This window comes from Bemisia tabaci, unplaced genomic scaffold, assembly GCF_918797505.1.
Source record: "Bemisia tabaci unplaced genomic scaffold, PGI_BMITA_v3".
In the NCBI taxonomy this organism is placed as follows: Eukaryota; Metazoa; Arthropoda; class Insecta; order Hemiptera; family Aleyrodidae; genus Bemisia; species Bemisia tabaci.
Window position 1 is genome coordinate 1 of NW_027311760.1, and position 22384 is coordinate 22384.

A 22384-nucleotide genomic window follows, 5' to 3' on the forward strand; every position below is an offset into this window, starting at 1 on the left:
GCGGCATTATGCAGCGTTGTTAGAAACTGAATTGTGCTCACAAATCCAAATTTAGTTTCTGGAGAGAAATTTGCTTTCAAGGTTTCAATGAAATGTAGGTATCTATTTTGATATCAACAAAAATATACAGAATTTTCATTCCCTTCGTTTGATCAATAGGAATTAAACAACTATGTCCATAGTGCACTAGAAGTTCAACACCTAATGCTTCAGCAGAGAAGTCATCAACACAGCAGGCTCCATACGTTACATCCCCTAAGATTACAGTGTCAGCTTCAGTGAAAGTCTCGATAATGTCACATATCGAGATGGCAAACATGAGTAAGCCTTCTGGCATTTGAAGAGCTACTCTTTTGGCTTTGAGTTGCTTGATTCTCCATATGGTTTTGTGCACTTCGAAGTTATAATTTGATGGTAACTGCGAAATCATGTTGTTAAGCTTTTCATTTTGGAGGATGTCAGCAGGTATTTTGCTAACAATTTTGACGGGAGCAGAGAATTTCTTGCGCTCTGGTTTTGCTTTGACGACAAGGACACCTGACTCTTCTGGCATAGTTAGTTGATTTAGAGAAGAAAACACTTTGTAGACAACTGGGTACCGCTTGATAGGGAAACCCTCTAATTTTCTTTAGACGACCAGGTGAACCAAAATACAGGTATGTTTGTTGGCATGCACAATGACACTAAGCTCCTTTGAAACACAGTTACATACTGAAAAAAGCAAAAAACAGAGATCGAAATACGAAAGTGGCATTCGCGAACTTCTCAGATGATCTATGGAATCAACGAATCATTGATTAGATACATAGAAATTCCTTGATAATTATAAGTAATCTTTTTCTTTTATCACCTGTCCAATCACTATGTAGAACATAACCTTCAAATTCTTTGTTTACAAAAAACATGTTGGCAATTTTGCAATTCCAAACATTGTACTTCAGTGAATAAAAATAAAAATCTAAAATTGTTCTGAAGTTTTACTAACATTCTTATTTATGACAAAAATTCATTTTATTCCTTTTGATGTCTAAAATGTAAGTATATGTAATTTTCCTCGCAAATGGAGTCTAAAAATTGAATTTATGAATGCTGTTGTAAGAAATTTCGCCCAAGCACCTTGGGCACTCCTGCTTTACGAAATAGCATAAAATTTTAATTTATTTATATTTTTATTGTGTCAATGTGTCGTCGTTCTCTTCCTTCCTGGACTTTTCTCATTATCATCACGCCTTCAGTTCTAGATTTTACATTTTTTTACAAGTAGAAATAGGCTTAGAATATACGAATGCACAGTCCTTCAGTGTGTTCTCTGAGGCATGAAAAAATCGTCATTTTATGTGTCCTCAGTGAAGTGTTATTCCAGCTCTCCATTCCTCTGTTCTAGTCAAAGGCCAATATTAGTTAAGTTATACCACTTCTCCAGGTAAATTATATGTTTTCATTTTTACCGACTATCAATTGTTGATTAACTTTTCTCTTTGTTGTGACTAATTTGTTCGACGAGTCCGTTATCAACCGAAGCTTAGACGCTGTGCATCAAAGCAAAACTTCAAGGAGCAATTGCCAGCTCTATTAACCATGAAGCAATAGATCAGCATTTGAATTCATTCTCCAAATTCTCTGGTCAATGTGCTTCAATGTGACCGTCGAAGCAACACTGTTAGTGGGAACAAAGCCATTTTATCAGGCTCATACTTGAAACGGGAGCAAATTAGTGCAGGTTTGAAGTTTTATCGGTAAAATCTGCTTCTTTAGCCATGGAGTTTTATCGTCTCCTCTTACGCATGATGCAAATCTAGGATAAACCTCATGTTTGTTACACAGTTTGACTCACTTAACGATGAGACAAACATTAGAATAGTGATTCGGACAACACAACTATGTTTACACATTATGTTTACACAAATGTCAATCACTGATTACCTCCGAATTAGCACCACTCAATAGGTATTACCTGCAGTCAGATGGCATCACTGATGAGTGGTGACCTATACCTACAATACTTGACTTTCGCCTCAACATACGATGAGTTCGCTCTATCGTATACTTACTCATGGCGAAAAAAGAACCCATTCTGATTTGTATCGGATTCTATATCATCTATGTCATAGTGTCCTATTCTTTTGTTACTTCGACGTAATCAAATCTCTCTTCTTATTCCAGAAAATATGATCACGTTGACTAGACGTTTAAGGAGAGATGCCGGGGTTGATTCCAATGATGGTACGATCGATCGCAGTACCAACCGCATCTCAATACGCGATAAACTCTTGGTCAAAGAGGTGCAAGAAATGGAGCAGATGCTCCCGTCAACATGTAGAGTCAAGTTTGAGAATCCTAACCATCTGCACGAATTCAAGCTAACCATCAGCCCTGACGAGGGTTTCTGGCAAGGGGGCCATTTCATTTTTCATGTGTATATTTCAGAAGCATACAACATGGAGGTAAGTTGAATGATTAGCGATCAGGTCTCCTCTTACTCAAGTAAGAATAGACAATTAAAACCACTAAGTAATTTAAACACAGATCAATACTGAAATAAATTTTGAAAATAGATCAACAAAATCATATTTGATTGCCAAGCCTATTTCTCAGTGTCCTTCAATTAATATTCTCTGCTAAATCAAAAAACTTGGCAAAATAAATGTCTCCAAGTCATCAGTATTACTGTGTACCAAATTGGGGTTTTAATATCCCCTTTTGGATCTAAAAAAGGTAGCTGCAAAGAACACATTTGAGGCCTGAATCTATCTGCATATGTGATAAGTTTTACATTTCCATAGAATTTTTTTAAAAAAAAAATCTTATGCTTGGTAGAACAGAAACAATAACATAGTAAAAGGTGGTCTCTCAAATAAGCTGACAACTTGGTGAGAGAGCACAGATAAAAAAATAAAAAACAAGTAACAAAGTTACAGCCATCCAAAGAGTAACAACATAAACAATGAAGAAATCGTAATGAATCTTTTTGTCAATAAGGTTAAATCCAGTTGTCGAATTTTTACAACTCTTAGTTCACTCACTTAATTTTAGGCCAATTGAGGGGCTTGGAGGACAAGGTGCAGAAGTGCAGTTTTTGCTATTTCGAGAAATATGTGTTTGAAGTTTCAAAATTATACGGATCCTGATGGCAGAAAGGAATTTCAAACTGACTTTTTTATGCTTAAAAATTGAAATTCGGGGAGCGAATTGTTTCTGGAACATGCACTAAGACTAGTTTTACTTGGAGTCATTACTTAATATCTCAATTTTTTCAAAAATTGTACTTACGCATCTTGCCCTCCAAGCTTCTTAATTGTTTCAAAGCCTTGCTTTATCATCAGCTTTTATCATGACAACTGTTTTTCTTGCCGATTACCCTCAATCAAAGTTCAGATAATTTTCTAGTTCTATTTTTTGGTGTAACATTTTGTATTTATCCGAACACATAAAATTATCTTTTACATTCCGTCTTTACTATTTTGTTTTCAGTGTTGTATAAATTTTGTCTCTTTTGTTTGCAGCCTCCAACAGTTAAGTGTTTGACAAAAGTATGGCACCCTAATATTAGCGAAGAAGGCTCGATTTGTCTTAGTATCCTCAGGCAAAATTCAATTGACGGAATGGGCTGGGCACCCACAAGAAAATTAAAAGATGTTGTCTGGGGACTTAACCTCCTATTTACAGTAAGTGAAGTTTTATAATTATGAAAATCTTTAGTGTTCAAGAGAAATTTTCCTTTTGTTAAGGAATAAATGTCCATGGTTTTCTCAGTCAGGGAATACCAGGAAAACCTGGAAATGTCAGGGAAAATGACAAAAATGTCTGAGAAAAATTAACATCTTATCTTTATATGCTTTCTAGAATGGGTTTGACGTCTCCAACAACAAAGCCTGGAAAATATCTCCAATAATGTCATTTTAACCATTTGGTGTATCTTCAATTTTCAGGGAATCTTCCTGAACTGTGTCAGGGAAATTCATTTTTTAAATTCTGTGGCAATCCTAAACTTTTCACTTCCCTTTGCCTTTTGTTCGTCTGCCCTTTTTCTGACTTGAATTCTTCTCAATTTTCAGGAGCTCCTAAATTTTGAAGACCCATTGAATATAGAAGCAGCTGAACTGTATCAAAAAGATAGGGAAGCGTTCAAGAACAAAGTCAAGGAATACATGCGATTTATGCGCTGAAGTGGAGCTTCAAAAACCTTTTTATCATCATGACTGCCTTAGTTAGTGTTTCACACACATCCTGCAAATAGAACTGAATATGTAAGCACTGTGATTACTTTATTTAACTTGGGCTCAATTAAATTAGTCACTCACCAGAAAGTTTTGACTTAAATTTGAAAGAGAGTATTAAATCTCCAGTCAATTCAAATGTAGGAAGTCTTTTGGAAGAAGGCGCATTGCAAAGCTCTAATAATTGCTTTCCATTTGTTTGTACATGGCTGTTAATAAGTAAAACGTTTTCATTTGAAGTACAAAGTATAGTTACTCAAAAGCAAATATTTTTTACCTATATTTCCAGCCATAGAAATTTTCCATACATTTTTTTCAAAACTGTAAATTTAGACTGTATGTATGCCCTTCTTCCGGAGATCTCCCACTTTTTGCTCGAAAATTTGAAGCCCTCTTTTTTTTACAGATCTCTAGTTTTAAATTTTTCCCAGGATTATCTACAGAGAATAATCTTAATTTATCTTAAAAGTAACATTGTTCATGGTACATTTTTAACTGATGAGTGAGCTCATTTTAATGCAGAATGATTCTTAACCAAAACGAGCGTGATTTAAAGGGAAGAATGGAGGGGGAAACATGAATTTGCCATGTATTTTATGTTAAAGACTAGAATTTTTTTTTCTATTGTTCAGCCTATCTTTTCTAAATAAGTTTTCATTACTTATAGAACAAAGATTTTACCAAGTCATAAGTATCTACAAACGGGAAAACAGTAAACTTTCAGGTTTGTTTTAATACCTGCAGTAGAAATTGGTTATTTTCCCCTGTAAATTGATGATTTTCAAAGACACATAAATTTCTTTCCACAAGCCAGCAGATACCTTGGCATCTGTAGAGCTCCTGATGTATAAAACTATTTGAATCAGTTGTTTTCAACACGGAACAAGTCCATTTTTACATGAACCTTGGCTTGCATAAAAGGACATGCCAATGAGGACTCATCAAAGAATGTTCCCTTTTGAGAACAACTGATTCATTTACGCATGTAGATTCTTTCTTTCAAAACAGATTTTTTAATCGGAAAGAAATTTTGTATATCTGTTTGTGATCCCCGTTTCTTCTTCACACACGCTGAAACTTGTCAAATCCATTCTTAAAAATGACAAACTGTGGCCACTCCTAGCACTGTCTAATTTTAGTATCCTTTTTAAAATTAAATGGAATGTCTGAGGCTCCTTTCATACTTTTTGAAAGGTCGTCTTATTGAATTCAAGTCCATTGAAAGGTTCAACCGATAGTGTGATCATTAAAATGGGTATTGAGCATTTGTGTAGCCTAAGTTTATAAATATATAAAATTTGAAAATTAAAGCAACCCTCTATCCGTCCATCCCATTTGATTGTGCTATTACTCGCCGTGAAAAGGCCCTCAATTGTCAAAGAATGTGCTAGCAACCATACTTGGAAAAAATTTTAATCATTGACTGTTGTTTCCTAACTAGTTTTCATGATATACCTACAAGTATCCTGAGAGATTATTTGCAAATTAAGTATCCTTGTATAAAGAGCTCCTCTGCGGTTCTTTATCAGTTGAACACTTTTTTTTCTTTTTTTCGGCATGTCATTTATTTAATGTCCAAACGTATCAGCTCACCAATGAGTTCCATTATAAAGTGCATATCCATCCATTCTCCAAACCTTTTTTAGACTTGCTGTTGTTAAATTGCTGAGCAATGATAGGTTCTCACATTAATGGAGATTTCCATCAATTTTTCTCTTCGTAAATGGTAGATCTGGTTGACGGACTGAATCTTTTCAAGGGTCTTCTAGGTTAATGAATGTTTTTAAAGCAGATAAACTTGATTTAACTTCAATAGATGTTATCGATTTTCTTGAATTTTGACTCAATTTGTATCATAATCAATGAATTTCCTTCAAAATTCCTGTCAAATTGCTTCAGTATTCTTCAAAATATGTAAAACTTTCAAATTTTGTGAAAAGTGATTCAATTTTCATCAAATTTCTTCAAACTATATCAGTGCTTATGCTGTGCCAAAAACATGTTTTCATCTTTAATAAGCAGAGATTAGTGTATGTTCTGCTTCAAACTGGGGACGGAACTCAGGATTTTCAAAATGGGAGAACTTGATAAAGTTCAATTTGCTTTCCAACAAGAGTCTCCAAGAGAACAAATCTTGAAAATCATTCAAACTCTTCTGATCAATTAAATTAACTCTGTTTTAAGTGATTCATAATTTGTGAATTTCTTCCTATTTTGTTATAAAGACTATTTTTAAGTTATTTTTAATGTCATTAGCTATATTTAAGATGAAATAAGAATGCTTTCAAAGCATCAGCAGACCTATGATTTTAACCAATTATGCTCCAAATCACAGAGTTGATGTATTTAGGATTCAAGGAAAATCAGTTTTTGATGCCCCTCCCCCCAAATGACACTCTATCCAAAGGCAATCTCTAATCTTACACGATTATTTCCAATAATAATTGGTTTTGAAGGACCAATCGAAAATCCCCTTTTTAAAATTTTGGCATTTTTGTGAATTGGAAATTAATTGGTTTATTTGACTCTGCTGTATAAATTGTGTCTGTGATATCTAATTAAACAGTGTGTCCATGGTCAGTCACAATGGCTACTTCTCAAGGGCTGCCCCTTAAATTCTAGGTACAAAGTAAATTTTGCAGTTTTGCAGGTTTTAAAATTATTTACTAAGCCTGTTCCTTCTCTGGAAAGGGTTTGTTGCAGTCTTGCAGCGAAACAATCAAATCAAGAGACAAGATGAAATAAATTGCCGTTTCAAACAATTAGCTTTTATTGTAAATTTTGGAAGAATTAATTTTTGCACCAAGCAGGAAGTTTTTTAATCCGAATTTTTAATCAATAAAGGAGAGTCTTCTTGCATTACTTACCATCATTCTTCATGAACTACTTTTTATTGAAAAGTTTTCACGATCGCTGACATACACTGCTGATTCTGGAAAAGGGGAGACCATGTTGGTAGTAAAAAAAAACCTGTCTCTTTAAAAATGGAAGAGGAAAAAAAGAAAGAAGAATTGTAAATAGCTTTTGCAGCAGCAAATACTATTTGAATGGGCTGCTAGATAAGGTATGAATCAGAACACCATGCAAAATTTCAGGAGAAAACCAAATTGCATATCAAGAAGTCAGACACAATCGACATTGGTTATATGGTAAAAATACAAATGAAGTAATTTGCGTAATTCAACTGTCATTTGATCTGTGTTTATAATGCCTGTGAATATCTTGTTTGAGAATTGATAATCAGACTTCCCATCATGTGAATTTTTTTTTTTTTTTTTTTGTAAAATTTTAAAGAGGGAATATGTGTCATTTTTCAGACTTTGCCTAGTGGACCATTAATCGTGGTAATCAGAGTAAATGAGATGTCTTGCCAATCTTTAAAAATTCTATAAGACTTTAAGAAAATTTCGGATATTATTTTTGAGTTTAATAATGTATGTCATTTTGTTCTCTCCATGGTTTGCACCAGTTCATTTTCCAAGTATCTGTATGAGATTCGTTGTATTTTACTAATAATTTCAATGCAATTGTGCAAAGAAATTTGGTCTAGCAAAATAAGTAAGACATTTATGTTTCTTGTATCTTAATTTAAGATTTTAAATTAATCATTTAATGGCTATGAATGTTCGAAGTAAGGGCTGTTAAGAGCTGAAGTCAGTTCAAGGGCAGATATGATCAAACAAACAAAGCGTATTGATGGCCGAATTGCGAAACCTTGTATCTCTGTCTGCGACATAACAGACTTCTTTTCATGCTTAAGTTTTTTTCGGGGGAAACTAGTGAAGGTAATTTATTGAAAACCTCCTTAATTTTTTTCACGGTTAGCAGAATATTTTGTGTAAATTTTAAGCTATGAAAATGACTTGTTTCTCTTTTTAAAAATAAAATAGGAGCAGAAATTCTGAAACATTGCAGTGGAGATGCGAGGTCTTGCACTTTGGTTATTGATAACCCTCATCTCCAGTGGAGAGACTCTGTATTGGATATTCTGTAAATTTTTTTCAGAGCGGAAAGGAAAGTTATTTTTTATGGAAAATGGCTTAAAAGTCACGATGAACACACCAATCTGTGTGCAAGATTTTTGCGTACTTTTGAGGGGAAAATGTTTCTGAAAACTCTCTACAGAGAAAAAAATGTACTCACCCAACAACTCAGATATGATTTGATCAGTTTTTTTACCAAGCCTAAAGAGAGATTAGTATTTTCACAACATGTTGGTGTTTGCTATCAAAATACTTTAAAATGTCAACTTGATTCTGCCTTAGCCGGCAATGTTCCCCAGGAAGAGGAAAATTTTAGCTTGCTCTTACAAATGAGTAGAAACGTTAAGCTGCGCTTGATTTGTTGGTTTGTAGTTTTCTTATAGAAAGTTGGTCTCCAGAATGCTCTCACAACTGGACTCTCTTTACCATGGCGACATGTTTTTAGAATTAGATAATTGTAAGTAGGTACTCAGTATGAATGTGTTAATTTTGTAACGAATTCTTCAAAGAATGTATCCATGGAAATTTCTTGTGTATCTATTTTCGTAAAAAAGTCATTATATTACAGCTCTAATATAATGTAATGTTGTATGCACTATGTGAAATATCGTGTGAAGTACCAGGAGAAATTTCCAGAAAATTCTTTGAATCCGAGGAAAAGATAAATATTTTCTACACCAGATATTGAAGAAAATGTTAGCATCTAATGCATGTCAAAGTTCCTTTTAATTACGATTCAATGTGTCATTATATAACTTGTGGTAGGAAGTACAGCTTATAAGAATCTAGTGGCTGTGAATTGCCCAGCATGGACTCATTTTTAAACTTAGTCCTCCGAAGGATTTGACCTTCATATTTCACTCAGTACAAATTCGTATAAAAGAGGTTTTGGAGCAGGTCCCAGTAAGTAGACGCCACAGAGGGCGTTCAGATGAAAGATGGACAGGTGACATCTTAAAAGAGAGAAAGAGACACCAGTTCCTGGAAAATCTCCACACTGACAGATTCCATTGGCTGTTAGGTGTTGCAGAGTACCCTAGTCTGCTTTAAAAGCGACAACTGCATACATACAAATTCCTCATCAATCGCTCTTATTCAAATTTGGTCAGTTAATTACCTTGCTGATCATTTTACTTTGGATACCTTGCAATACCCTCTTCTCAATCCAACTGGTTCCTATTACAACATGACCCAATTGATTTCTTTCAAAATACATTGTTCAACATATTATTCAAGCATCTCTTGCAAGGGCAAAATATCTATACAAATTCCAGTGATTCGTTATTGTAATAATTTCTCCAAAAAATTATAAAAATTATGTAGACGCTTTATTTTTGCATAGTACGCTTTACAGAATTATACCAGTACCATAGAGGCAAAAGGCACCTAACTGCATTTTCGTCATTTCCAGATATTAGGGAAAAATCGTGCATTGGCCCTGTTGATTCCAATGTAAATCGCAACTTTTGAAATTTGTATCTGATAACTGGTGTAAGATAGGGCTATCATTGCTACCAAATTTTCCTAACTAATCGAACCGTTGTTAGAAATTTCCAAAACGCCACTTTTCCAACAATATGAGTTAGGTACCTTACAACTCTGTGGAGGTGATATGTTCCGAGCAAGTTTTAAAAGGACCTATACAATGGACGATTTCAAATTTAGCTTAAGCATACAATTAATAAGTGAGCTCCTTCACCTTAAAATTGAACTTGTCATTTTTCGAATTTAATGATGGCCACTTTTACAACTTGCAAAACTCAAGAAAAAAAGTATTTTTTAAACAGCAAACACTTCTCACGATTGAGAGATGTAATTTTGTTTGCTTTTATATAATTAGTGAAAATAGCATTTGAGCTCATTGGAAAATAATCAGTTCAATCCTCTTCTAGTCGATTAGTTAATAGTATGAAAGCATTGAATTTAAAAATAAGAAACTCAGATATTTACAAACTCAATGCAGATTTCTACTGAAAATAAATTCTGATGCAAGAAGATGATTAATTTTAGCATCAATAGGAGATCAAGTCAATGCAATGAGCAATGATTCCAAACCAAATTTCTATAATATCTCGATCAGCAATGGCAAGTTTGATTTCAGTTGTTATTTTTTCCTGTGTGAAATTTGTTTGGTATCGTTTCTAAATTTGACAAGCGTTGCCTTTCCATCGGAATTTTTGCTGTCCCAGATTGCTCCACAAAAGAATTCTAAAAATTGTGTGGCAAAAATTTGAGTGTAATTATTATAAAGTCATGATACTCACAGCCAGATTAAATCCATCTCTGCTTGGACACATTTTTGTAATTTCCAAGTGGTTTCTCTATTTTTCCTTTTTTAAATTTTTTCTATTTATAATGCTGTCTATGTCCACTGTTAAGTATTATAAACAGAAACCCAATAAAAAACTAATTTTTAAAACTTGAAATTTTCCTTTAATTATTCCATTATTAAAGTCAACCAATACCCAAGTTCTAATCAGTCAGAACCTATGTTAGTGAAACCAGGCTATCGAAATATTAACTCCATCCCTGAGGTGTAGAGGTTTTTTTTTCCTTAAAGAGTTTTCATTCATTGCTACAATGTAAAATAAATGATTACTTCCTAGCAGCCTTCAATTCTTCTGCAGACTGAAAAAACGCCTTAATTTGCATCATTTGTCAATTTTGTGGTGATTGTCTCCACTGTATTTTTTTAATTTATAAAACTATTATGATCAAAAGTGTAGTAGCACAGAATGGAAGTGAGGAGTACTTGACCGGACTGGCTAAAACGAACTATTACCTCGTTCTGGTCTTTTAAAATATTGATTAATGTGTAATGATTTTAACGAGAAATGCTAAAATGGAAAATGACTTCAGTTTTCTAGAGAGTCGATTTTTTTTATTTCTAAAGCTCCACGAGTCCGTTTGGAAAAACGTGGATTCGCTGAAGTTTCGAAAACTTTCAAAAGCTTACCGCCTCACCATGCTTCACCCGCGGGCTGTACTGTGAGGATCCAAGAAGACAGAACGCCTTCAATTCTTCGTTTATACTATACAAAGACATCTCTCAGGCACAGATAGGCAGGGTTGCTGTTTTTCATGAAAAATAAAATATTGAAATTCCATGTGAAATATTTCATAAAATTTCAGAAAAATATGAAAAATAGGTAAAACAAAATATTCTTCGAAACAAAATGCAAAATTAAATGAAAGACGACTGGTCTTTGCTTCTCTAGTGCGTGTTGCATACCCAGCTCCTGAAAATATGTTTGATATATTTCACAACTTCGTGGAATTTCATGAAATATTTCACGGAAATTTTCAGTGTTTCATGTTTTTCATTTCACCCCTGCAACCCTGCGGAAAGGTGGATTGGCGGATGTGTGTGTTGTAGTACTTCGATATTACGATGTGACGAGATAGTTTGTAGAGCAACTAAGCGTCCTAAAGATATGTCCATGTCGTATGAACGAAGAATCCATGTAGTGCCCACCATAGCCACGCAGCTCTGAAGCGGCGAGTGCACGAAGAGTCGAAACGCCTTCACTTTCGTGCATATGCAACACGTACATCCATTGAGCCGGAATAGTTGCCTACAGGCGTTATTTTGAAATGTATCACATGATGCGATACTAACTGAGGATCCTTTTGCTTGTTTCTCTCACACCTTAACTTAATTCCAGTGAACTCTATACTCAATTTGCAATGTGCCCATGAAGGAACCTATCACGACTTCCCTCCTGGAATATTACTCTCGACAGTTTTTTTTAAAAATTATTAGTGTTCAGTATCTTTATTTAGTTAGTTAGTTAGTTAGTTAATTTTATTTAACGACGATCAGCATCTAGGCTATTTACGTCGGGGACTAGGCAATTTTAAAATATAAATATACAATTCAATTTATACATATATTAGTTTTAGAAGGATTATAGTATGCGCCTATTATTCGGATCATTTTTATGTCGATTTTGTATTCTGTTTCAACTATTATTTCCATTTTGCTCCTTATTTACTATAAATTATTCTCTTGTACTGTTGACGTTTAAAAGCAAAATTTTCAGTGAACAATTTTGATGGATCGGACGGAATTTCGAACGAAAACGATGACAATTTGTCTTTCGGGAGGAGGACAAATTGTTTTTGGTGTAAGACAATATAGGACAAAGAGAAAAGAAGAAAAACATGATTTTTCTTTCTGTGCGAGGAGTAGGTATTCAGTGAAAAATTTCCAACCATCATGCTGTTTTGAAAAAATGAAAATAGTGATGGAGACTTTGAAACATCGCAATCGAGATACGCCTTTTTGCAGTTTCGCCGTCGTTTTGTATCCCACGGAACTCGAAGTTGCCAGATTGCGTGAAAAACCCTGGATTTTTTACGTTCAGTTAAACAGGGTTGCCACAGTCAGGGAAAACCGAGAAATGTGTAGGAATTTTAAAAAGTCAGGAAAAACCTAGAATGTCAAGGAAAAGAATGAAATTGTGAGGGGAAAATCATCCAGTCACTCTTATCTGCCTTCTAGAACGGGTTTGACGTCTCGAAACAAATGTTGCCTAAATAATTCTTCTGGTTACCATCTGTTTTTAACCATCTGGCATATCTTCAATTGATAGGAAATTTGACCAAAGTGTGTCGGCAAATCAGGGAAATGTCAGGGAATTTCATTTTTCAAATTCTGTGACAACCGTGGTTAGACGAGGAGATGTGCTGAATTTCTAGCACAATCTGGCAATAATCACGAAACTTGACCGGGCAGAAAATCCACAGAGACCGCGTTAATGAGCGAACTTTACGAGGTTTCGTGTCTCAATTTAGCCGCCTCCCTCCTCCACGTCTTAGAGGCTTGCATGGCGTCCGATTTTTCCATCTTGACCACTGGTCCGAAGCCGGGAGTATGGACAGGACTTAGAATTCTGAGACCAGCACCGCCTTCTCTCCCCAACCGTTTGCTCCGCAACGATTTGGCGATACTACCACACAAGACGGCGCCCGATGTCAGTGAGCTTGCATGCGAGTTTCGAGTCTCCGTGTCTGCAACACCGCAAAATTGGTTCATTAACACATTTTTTGGAGCAGTTAGGTGAGCATACAAAGAAAAACGCCGTATGAGCCTTCAGACGTTGCTAAGTTTCATCCGATAAAAACCATTTACTCGGAAAATTTGTGAATATGATTTTCCAAAATTTTCAGACAATTTTGTACGCAATTTAATTGAATACGTACGTAATTTAATTAAATAATTAATCAGGGCCGGATTTACCTGCTTGCCACCCATGGGCCGCCTGCGTTTTGCCGCCCCCTTCTCATTCGTTTTGAAACATCAATTAAAACCATGAAGTGAACGTGCTAGAGGGGGAAGGGTGCATAAGACATGTTTACTTGTGTTGAACACATTTTTTTGCGAAAGCCCTGTCAACACCACTAGCAAAAGTTCACGGAGCTTTGCGCGAAAGTTAAGTTCCGTAAACTTATCTCTGTGTGGACAAAGCCTTCCATTTATAAGATATTAACGAAAAAATTATGAAAGAACAGGCATAAATGTGGTTTAATAATTTTAACCCTCCATGGCATGAATTAATTTTGGATCTTAGATTCCAGGGGTCACTAATTTATTTTGTAGCTTGCATAAAAAAAAGTAGAGTACCAAATTTTTTTCAAAATGTTAAAGTTAAGGGAATCAATTTTTCAAAAAAAGAAAAAACTAATGAAATGTTGCAAACTCATGGCGCAGGGAAAAGATTCAGTTTTTAAAAACCCCAAAAACACGTTGTTACGAATTCGTAACGCTGCCATGGATAATCAACTTCCGCCGCCGCGCGCGTGAAGTATTTCTACAGTCTTGTATGCACTATATGCGTTTCACGCTGACCGCTACTGAACGCACTGTGTTTGACGCAATGCGTGAAGTATTTATGCAGTATTGTAGGCGCTATGCGTTTCACGCTGACGGCTACTGAACGCACTGCGTGTTTGAGGCAATGCGTGAAGTATTCATGCAGTCTTGTAGGCGCTATGCGTATCACGCTGACGGCCCGCTGACCGCACTGTGTTCGACGCAATGCGTGAAGTATTCATGCAGTCTTGTAGGCGCTATGCGTTTCATGCCGACCGCCGCGCGCCGCGCTGAGGGCTTCTCCTTTTCATCTCACTATCAGTCCTCGTCATCATTGCTCTCTGCGCCGCTCCGCTCAAGGTCAAATTATGCGTGTTTGGTTTCTCTCTTAACTCGACTAATCAAAGGTGTTGTCTCTTGTATCACCGAAAGACGACAAAATTAGAAATTACTCTACTCTCAGGATATGAGAGATTTCGTCGCCTTTTCTCGTTTGTAATTTTTTTTCTAAATCCGATTTTTTTTACACCTGCATTTCAAAAATGTGCAATATTTGCCTCCATGAGCCGCGGCCCATGTGGCCACCCTCTAAATCCGGCCTTGTCTAAAATATCTGAAAATGTTAAGGAAAAATGTGTATGAATGTTCTCAAAAATACATGTTTTACAAAGGGAAATTTGGCAACTCTCGAATGTTCATACGGCGTTCTTCCTAAGCACCGCAGTACTAAGTATTGGACATTTTGATAAATGAGTTGAAGATGCATGGGCAAAAATGAAATTGCTGATTTCAAAATTTTATAGATTAAAAAAAAGTGTTCGACATGTTTCAATGTAGATTTTCCAATAAAATATGCTAATTAAACCCACCGTGGTCACATTAGCTTTCCTTTATTGTAAAATGTACATTTGAAACATGTCGGATGTATTTTTTAACAATTTAATTGTTAAATCAGCAATTGATTTTTTCCGTGTATTATGATGCGCCAATATATGAGTCACTGTCACACTATCAAATCGAACCATCAAATGGACCGCGCCAAGTAAAAAGGAAAAACCACATCAACTATTACCGAATGCAATCGGGCACTTTAAGTTTTCATATATGAAAACGGATGTGCGGATGTTTGTGCAAATTTCAGTGAATTTTTTGCACAGTACGAGGCAAATTCCTTTCAATATTCCAAGGAATTTGCACAAACGCTTTCTTGTAAAAAATTAAATTACCCAGTTAAATTTGGCAATAGCTGATGTGGCTTTGGTTCCTTTTTACCAAACGCGGTACAAATGGCCAAGGCCAGAAACTTTTTCCTCAAATACCAGCGGGCCGCAGGTATTTGATGGGACGACTATTAGTTAAGTTGGCTAAAAAGAGCTCACCTTGCATCCAATCAAATAACTACGGGCCGTTGGTATTTGGGAAATTTTACTAAAAATGTCCAATTTAGGTCGCGAACGTTTTATTCATTTTGTAAAGTGAAACAAACTCGCACATTTCACCTGATATAACGGAAAATCATGTTTTTAACGAATTCTGATAGTTAAAATTGTGAAAGTTGAAAAACGCCGTATGAGCCTTTCGAAGTTGCCAAATTCCCATTGATAACGCAGTAGTTTTTAAGGAAAGTTATGGGTATTTTTCCTTGATATTTTCAAATATTTTAAACCAAATTGCATGTGAAATTCTCTGAAAATTGGGAGAAAAATATCTATCAGTTCCCTTGAAAATTTGTATTCTATTACAGGAATTTAGGCGATGTCTGAGGGCCCATGCGGCGTTTTTCCTTAACATGACAGTACTGTTTATTGGCGGGTATACGCACCTGGAATAGTTGGCAAAGGCTGTGAATCAGACGTTGAGTTGGCTGACTGCGTAAAAGAAAGAAGCAAACTCTCCGGCGGTGTCGGTTCATGTTCAGATATGCTTGACTCGGAGGTTGTTTCAGAATCACTCGGGTTCAACTCATTGCACCTAATCCCGTGTGCTCCTGAAAATAAGATAAGATAAAATATTTATTCAAAATGTAAAACATAAAATAAAAAACAAAGGTTTTTTTTCATTTCTTCTTTTTTCTTCTTCTTTTTCCAAGGTTATTTCAATCAGCGAGAAAGAAAACACACCAACTCGAAAAAATGAAAATAATCAAGACACACGAAAAACTGCAAAGTAGGTAGAGAAGTTAGTCCAAAAAAAAAAAGATTTTTGGTGCCGAAAGACAGGTACTTGAGGACACTTTGAAGGTCCTAGTTGGAACAGATACGCTAACTTCAATGCATTTTATGAAAATTTCAATTGAACAATCTCCTTCAACTTTTCATCGAATTTTTATTTTGCAATTTGATCCAAATTATTCGGAAATCTCAAGGGAAATTATTCACAATTTTCTTAAGAATGAAGTATTTTATTGTGAGAAATTTGGCAACATTCGAATCTTTTTCTTTCAGTTAGACAGATGAGATAATCGCATTGAAATCGGGAGTACGAGGATCAAAGGTATATGAGCGCCTGCCTGGACACAAGATACAACTATTCGTGTTTTGTGGATGTGCGTGTTGCATACGCACAAAAATTGAAGGCGTTTTCGAAATCCTCACGTTCACAGCAGCGCAGTGCATCGTTTCACGCGCTCTTTTCCAAGTTTCTGGTTATTGTCACTCCGATTGGAACAAGACTTAAGTCTGAGTGCTTTTATTCTTCACATGTGGTACTGACGGTGAAAGCACCAGACCAAGTTCATCGATTTGCGACTTCGCAGACTCCCTGTCATACTTTATTTTATAATTGGAAATCACTCAGCGTCAATTCTTGGAAACTTCCGTGATTATTCATCTCCGCGCAAAGAAAGCTCTGTGAAATTTTCAAGGAATGAAAATGATATATTGATTTATTCTCCTCAAAATAATATAATGGAATCGGATAATCTTAAACACCGCAAACGAGGTACCCGTCGGGTAGTTTCACCGGCGTTATATTCATTTACATACTGACAATGATTTCATTTTTTTTCCTCCCACTTCTAATTGCGTTAGTTAGTTAATATATTTTAAGACATTCAGCATCACAGGCTATTAACGTCTTTACAGAGAATTTTGAAAATGGGTGTATATACGAAATTTAGATTTTTAAATTAAGAGAGGCGAGAGTTTCAGAATTTTGGTAGCGACATTGGGTTCATCGCATGTAAGTGGATTTGTATTTCTGTTGATTGTAGGTGAGTATAGATCTTTGATTGGAGATATCTAAGGCAAGCATCCATAATACGTGTTTGACGTTAAGGTGATAAATTGCAGAAGTTACAGGGACTTGGAGACAAGGCGATAAGTGCAGTTTTGCAATTTCGACTAATACATGTTAAAGTTTCGAAATTGCATGATCCTTAGTTGGAAAGAAGTTCACACTGACTTTTAGAGCTAAAAATTGGAATCGGGAACAAATTTTTCTCAGAATATTCATCGGGACTAGTTTATTTGAAATAATTAATATCTCAATTTTTCCTAATGCATTATGCCCTTGTCCACCAAACCTCAATTTGTTTGATGTTGGGTAACAAGCTTTCGCATGCCGAAAACCTGTAATTTAGTGTTTACTAGTACTACTAGTGTAACTTTCAAGAACCATCACTGTCAGTTTATTCCCGAGTCAAGACTTTATTATTTATTTATTTTATTTATATTTTATTTATTTTTTATACGCACCGCAAGGAATGCCATCGAGAACTCTCAACTGCGGGATCATCCCCAAGATTTGATTCCTGTAGTTTGACGTGGAAGTGAGTTGATTCTCCGCTAGCGTGAGATTTCGCAGCTTTGGACAAGTGCTCAGGAATTCCACGCTCCCAATTGCGCATATGTTGTTTCTGAGAAAACAAAGATAGGATAAGTGATCGTAGCTCCAAAAAAAATATCTCACTTTACAATAAGATACCTATTGGGATATCTATATCAGGGCATGTCCTAAAATTGGTCAGTAAACCTTGTGTTTTTCATTTAATATTCTGAAAGTACCAGGCGAGTAGATCAAGTAGTAATTTATTCTGTATTTTTAGAGCCGAAATCCTGGACTAGCCTGCTTTGAACAAGCCCAAAGACTCGAAGGGATTTCAAACGCGCCGGAATGGTGGGAAAATGATGGAAGTTATTTGTTGCGGTAGTCAAATCGCCATCTCCTCTCATTTCCTACTAATGTTGGTTAAAATAAATCGTATTTCAACGTGGAATTGTTGCTTGTTTACTACACACGGAAAAAAAAGTGTCAGGGGTTATCCCCCAAAATGATTCTACTACCAAAATTTGTTGGATTGGTGAAGAATTGGTGACATAGTTTGAGAGCTCCAGTTTGAAAGTGGGCTGGACGCCTAAGGAAAAACACCGTACGGACATTCGAGAGTTGCCAAATTTCCCCGCATAAAATTGTTACGGCAGTCAAATCGCCATTTCTTGTCATTAGACTGATGTTTGTTAAAATAAATCGTATTTCAACGTGGAATTGTTGCTTGTTTACTACACACGGGAAAAAAAGTGTCAGGGGTTATCCCCCAAAATGATTCTACTACCCAAATTTGTTGGATTGGTGAAGAATTGGTGCCAGTTTGAAAGTGGGCTAAACGCTTAAGGAAGAACACCGTATGGACATTCGAGTGTTTCCAAATTTCCCCGAATAAAACATGTGTTTTTGAAGAAAATTATGCGCATGTTGCCTCAAAATTTTCCGATATTGTACATTAAAGTGGGAACAAAATTGTCTGAAAAATTGGAAGAAAAATATTCAGAATTTTCCCAGTAAATTCGTTGGTTATTAAAGGAAATATGGCAACGTCTTAAGGTTCATGCGGCGTTTTTCCTTTGCAATGCAGTATTTAAATCTCCACACGAGCCTTGTTTTAAATATGAGTTCATGCTTTTAGAGGCTCATGCAAGAATTGCCCTTACGCCAACGGAGCAAGAAATCTAGTGTATTTTGGACGTGGAGCAACCTTTAAAATACTTAGTAGTCTCTCTATGAAAGGTCACAGCAATAAATTGGGGAAAAAACACATTGGATCTAGAGTCCAGACTCTTAAAAACATCTACAAGAAAAAGTACTCTTGATTCAATCAGAATCTAGCTTAAATCAAGAACCAAGCCTCTTAATTTAAGCGGATTTCGCTTTGATTCAAGCAAAAATCCGATTGAATCAAGAGTATTTTTTCTTGTCAATGTTTTCAAGAGTCTTGACTCTAGATCCGATGTGTTTTTTTTCCCCAGGGTATGATATTTTAACTATTAATATGATGTCAAACCTCCTTAAATCCAGGATTTCTAGATGCGGTAAGGAAGTGCACATCCCGATGTTCTGAATGTGGTTGTATGAAACGTAAAGCTCTTTCAAGGAAGTAAAGCCCAGGATACCGTCCAATGAACTGATTCCACAGTAGCATACCCGTAGGACCTTCAGCTTATTCAAACTGCAGCCAAGTTCTCTATCGAAAAAGAAGTGGATTTCAGTCAAAGCTCAACAAATAACGGCATCCTTAATTTTACAAGAATTTTGTATGACCCTTAGACCATAGGGGCAATGTTGTAAACAAGGTAAATTAGAGAAAACTTTTGAGAACCGTCACTAGTTGTGAATGAGAGGGCGACATAAACGCCTTCAATTTTATGCTTATGCAATTAGGGCATCCGTGAAGTAGGAATAGTATAGTTTGTATTTAGGCGTCAAGATTCACTTATACGCGTGCAAAAAATACAATATTACTCTCCACTAGATGACAGAGCCAATTAGAAACAGATCCCACTCTTTCGCTTGGGATACCTTAAAATGTAATTAAAAAAAAAAATAAAAAAAAAAAAAAATTATCATAAAATAGAAGGAATTGAAGATGCAGCGTTGCCGTTCCACGCAGTGTTTACCGGTTTCTTATACAAATCAACACAATAAATGAAACAATTTTACTTGAAAAATGGGAACATCGCTCACCGCAAAGAGGTCAAGCTACTGCCGTCGAGGTTGAGTGTGGTCAAGTTAGGCACGAGGCCGTTGATTCGCGAAAGACTTATCTCCTCAGACATGGCCCGCAATTTCAGCTCCGTGATCTCGCTCAGTTCCTCTTTACCGGTTGTCCGTTGCTATTTGAGCAGAAAAAAAACTAATAAAGTTATACTCGTTTCTGGAAGTAAAATTAAATCATGGTTAATAATCCTCTCTGACTTCGTAAAATTGACTGAAAAAAACATGATTAAATCATGGTTAATAAAATCTCTCGGGCTTGTGCCTCTTTTCAAATCGAAATGACCCAAGCTGCCGGTGCTGAAGAAGAACGCCGTATGAGCCTTCGGACGTTGCCAAGTTTCCTCCGATAAAAACCGAATTTACTGGGAATATTCCGAATATCATTTCCCAAAAATTTCGGACAATTTTGTGCGCAATTCAATTTAAATTATATGAAAATGTCAAGGAAAAATATGCATGAATGTTGTCAAAAATACATGTTTTATCGAGGGAAATTTGGCAACTCCCGAATGTTCTTACGGCGTTCTTCCTTAGCACGGCAGTAAGCTTGTGGAACACTGCGCTGCTGCAAGTGAGGGATTCGAAAACGCCTTCAATTATTGCGTATGCAACACGCACATCCAAAGAACACGAATAGTTGCATCAAGGCTCCTTGGTCTTCTGCCCGTGCCTCTGGTGCCAGTAAGCGATTAAACGATGTCTGCTCACAGTTATCACGACGCTTTGCGTGAATTTCTTTTGCTTTATTAAGAATATTCTCTGATAGTTGCGTGAATCAATTTTAAAACTGTTTTTTTAAAGGAAAAAAGAGGCCTCATCTGTACCTGTGCTTGAGATAAGTATTTGTGCAGTTCTACCGTTGGTATGCTCACAATGAATAATTACTGCACCAGGAAGTAAATTTCCGTGTTTATGGGAACGTTGATAAAGTTTTTGTATTTATTTACTTTTAATTTTATTTGTAATTGAATTCTATTTTTTATATAAGCAGGTACTTTTGAACGAAACTTGAGGAGCGTCTCAGGTATGAAAATCTCTCTGGGATGAAAAATTTACGTCCATAGACTTACTTTTGAATGAAAGAAGTATGTTAGTGATAGAAAACCCATGTTAATAACATTGATACAACCAATTTTTAGAGTTAAAGTATAGGCATGATAATGATTTTACCAAGAGCTGGATAAGACTATCATCGTTAGCATAGAACTGCTGATGAAGGTTGACTTGATCAGGGATTTCATAGAAGGAATCATCGTCTGATGATAAACTTTCAGCATCTGAATCTGAGTTGGCCTCGTTTTCCATCACTGCTTCTTCATTTTGTTGGGGAATCACCCGCGTGCAAAGAGGGGCCATTTCTGTCTCCCGCGACCAATCGACAGTCCTCAACTTTTATTTGAAACAAAAACAAAGAAATCTTTCATTGAGAGAAAATATCTTCTTCTTTAAAATCAGTTCCTGATTGAATTTATTTTATCAGGGGTACATTCGTGAGGGATATTTTTTTTATCTAAAAAATAGAAACCTTTCACTTTTAGCCTTATCAAACGAAAGAAAGCGAATCTGAGCAGGGGATCGATTGCATTTTATCATTTTACCGTTATACCTGAAAATGTACCTGTATATTCATTAATGGGTGCATTTTTTACGGAAAAATATTTTGGGGAACATTTTCCAAACTACCAAGAAAACTTACAGCAAAATTGTAAAAATGCAACCATTCTTGATCAAACGAATACATTTCAAGTATAGATTGAAATGTTGCATTTCAAGTATAGATTGAAATGTTGCATTTCAATTAAGTCGCATCTGACTGCGACTCCTTCAAATCGTCGTATTGCAGATGAAATAACCTAAAATCACTTCAAGATTACAAAATTGACTCAAACCATTCAAATTTTTAAAGGAATATGACCGTGCAAAATTTGTCCAAAATTCTACCGATTTTTGCGCATAACCAGAGAAAGAATCAAAACAATTTCAGTCAAAAATTCTCAACAGTTCTCTGGTCTAAATAAAATCTATTTACGGTATTTCTTGCGGGAAAACGACGAAACATAATAAACACGTTCTGAGGTTTTGTAAGGACAAGTTAGAGTTTGCAAAGTCTGCGAAAACGAAATTTAAAAGGCTATAAGGACAAGGCGCGGAAATTCAGTTTTTGAAAAAATTGAGACATTAATGATTTCAAGTAAAACTAGCCTCAATGCATATTCTGTGAAAAATTCGCTCCCAAATTCCAAGTTTTACGCATCAAAAAGTCAGTTTGACCTTTCTGTCCGCCATAAGGCCCCAGGAATTTTGAAACTTCAAACACGTATTTCTTAAAATAGCAAAAGCTGAATGTATGCATCTTGTCCTCCAAGCCCCTCATCCGA

At 35.8% G+C, this 22384-nt stretch overlaps 2 protein-coding genes and 1 pseudogene across 2 annotated transcripts; 1 reads left to right on the forward strand and 2 right to left on the reverse strand.

Annotated features, from left to right (window-relative positions):
- Positions 1–3: 3 nt before the first annotated feature.
- Positions 4–901, reverse strand: LOC140225876 (2-(3-amino-3-carboxypropyl)histidine synthase subunit 1 pseudogene; annotated as a pseudogene).
- A 245-nt stretch (positions 902–1146) lies between these two features.
- LOC140225877 (NEDD8-conjugating enzyme UBE2F-like) lies at positions 1147–10626 on the forward strand. Its single transcript, XM_072305866.1, has 4 exons — positions 1147–1423; positions 2164–2444; positions 3504–3665; positions 4056–10626. Exons 2-4 carry the CDS (start codon positions 2169–2171, stop codon positions 4164–4166), a joined length of 549 nt encoding a protein of 182 aa, XP_072161967.1. The 5' UTR covers positions 1147–1423; positions 2164–2168; the 3' UTR covers positions 4167–10626.
- Positions 10627–10762: 136 nt separating this feature from the next.
- On the reverse strand, positions 10763–21391 carry LOC109044662 (leucine-rich repeat-containing protein 56). The gene is made up of 6 exons (XM_019062484.2): positions 21177–21391; positions 19974–20122; positions 19294–19473; positions 17711–17871; positions 15838–16002; positions 10763–13213 (listed from the first exon to the last, which is right to left on the reverse strand). The coding sequence occupies exons 1-6, from the start codon at positions 21360–21362 to the stop codon at positions 12972–12974; spliced, it is 1083 nt and encodes a 360-aa protein (XP_018918029.2). The 5' UTR covers positions 21363–21391; the 3' UTR covers positions 10763–12971.
- Between the last annotated feature and the right edge of the window lie 993 nt (positions 21392–22384).

What these genes read in the sequence shown, in the direction of transcription:
- LOC109044662 (XM_019062484.2), bottom strand. Translation starts at nt 21,362, where the DNA reads ATGGCCCCTCTTTGCACGCGGGTGATTCCCCAACAAAATGAAGAAGCA. An exon ending in AGTAGCTTGACCTCTTTGCG is followed by an intron (nt 19,474 to 19,973) that starts GTGAGCGATGTT and finishes CTTTTTCGATAG; the next exon opens with AGAACTTGGCTGCAGTTTGA. An exon ending in TCTCGATGGCATTCCTTGCG is followed by an intron (nt 16,003 to 17,710) that starts GTGCGTATAAAA and finishes TCTTATTTTCAG; the next exon opens with GAGCACACGGGATTAGGTGC.
- LOC140225877 (XM_072305866.1), top strand. Translation starts at nt 2,169, where the DNA reads ATGATCACGTTGACTAGACGTTTAAGGAGAGATGCCGGGGTTGATTCC. An exon ending in CAGAAGCATACAACATGGAG is followed by an intron (nt 2,445 to 3,503) that starts GTAAGTTGAATG and finishes TTTTGTTTGCAG; the next exon opens with CCTCCAACAGTTAAGTGTTT. An exon ending in GACTTAACCTCCTATTTACA is followed by an intron (nt 3,666 to 4,055) that starts GTAAGTGAAGTT and finishes CTCAATTTTCAG; the next exon opens with GAGCTCCTAAATTTTGAAGA.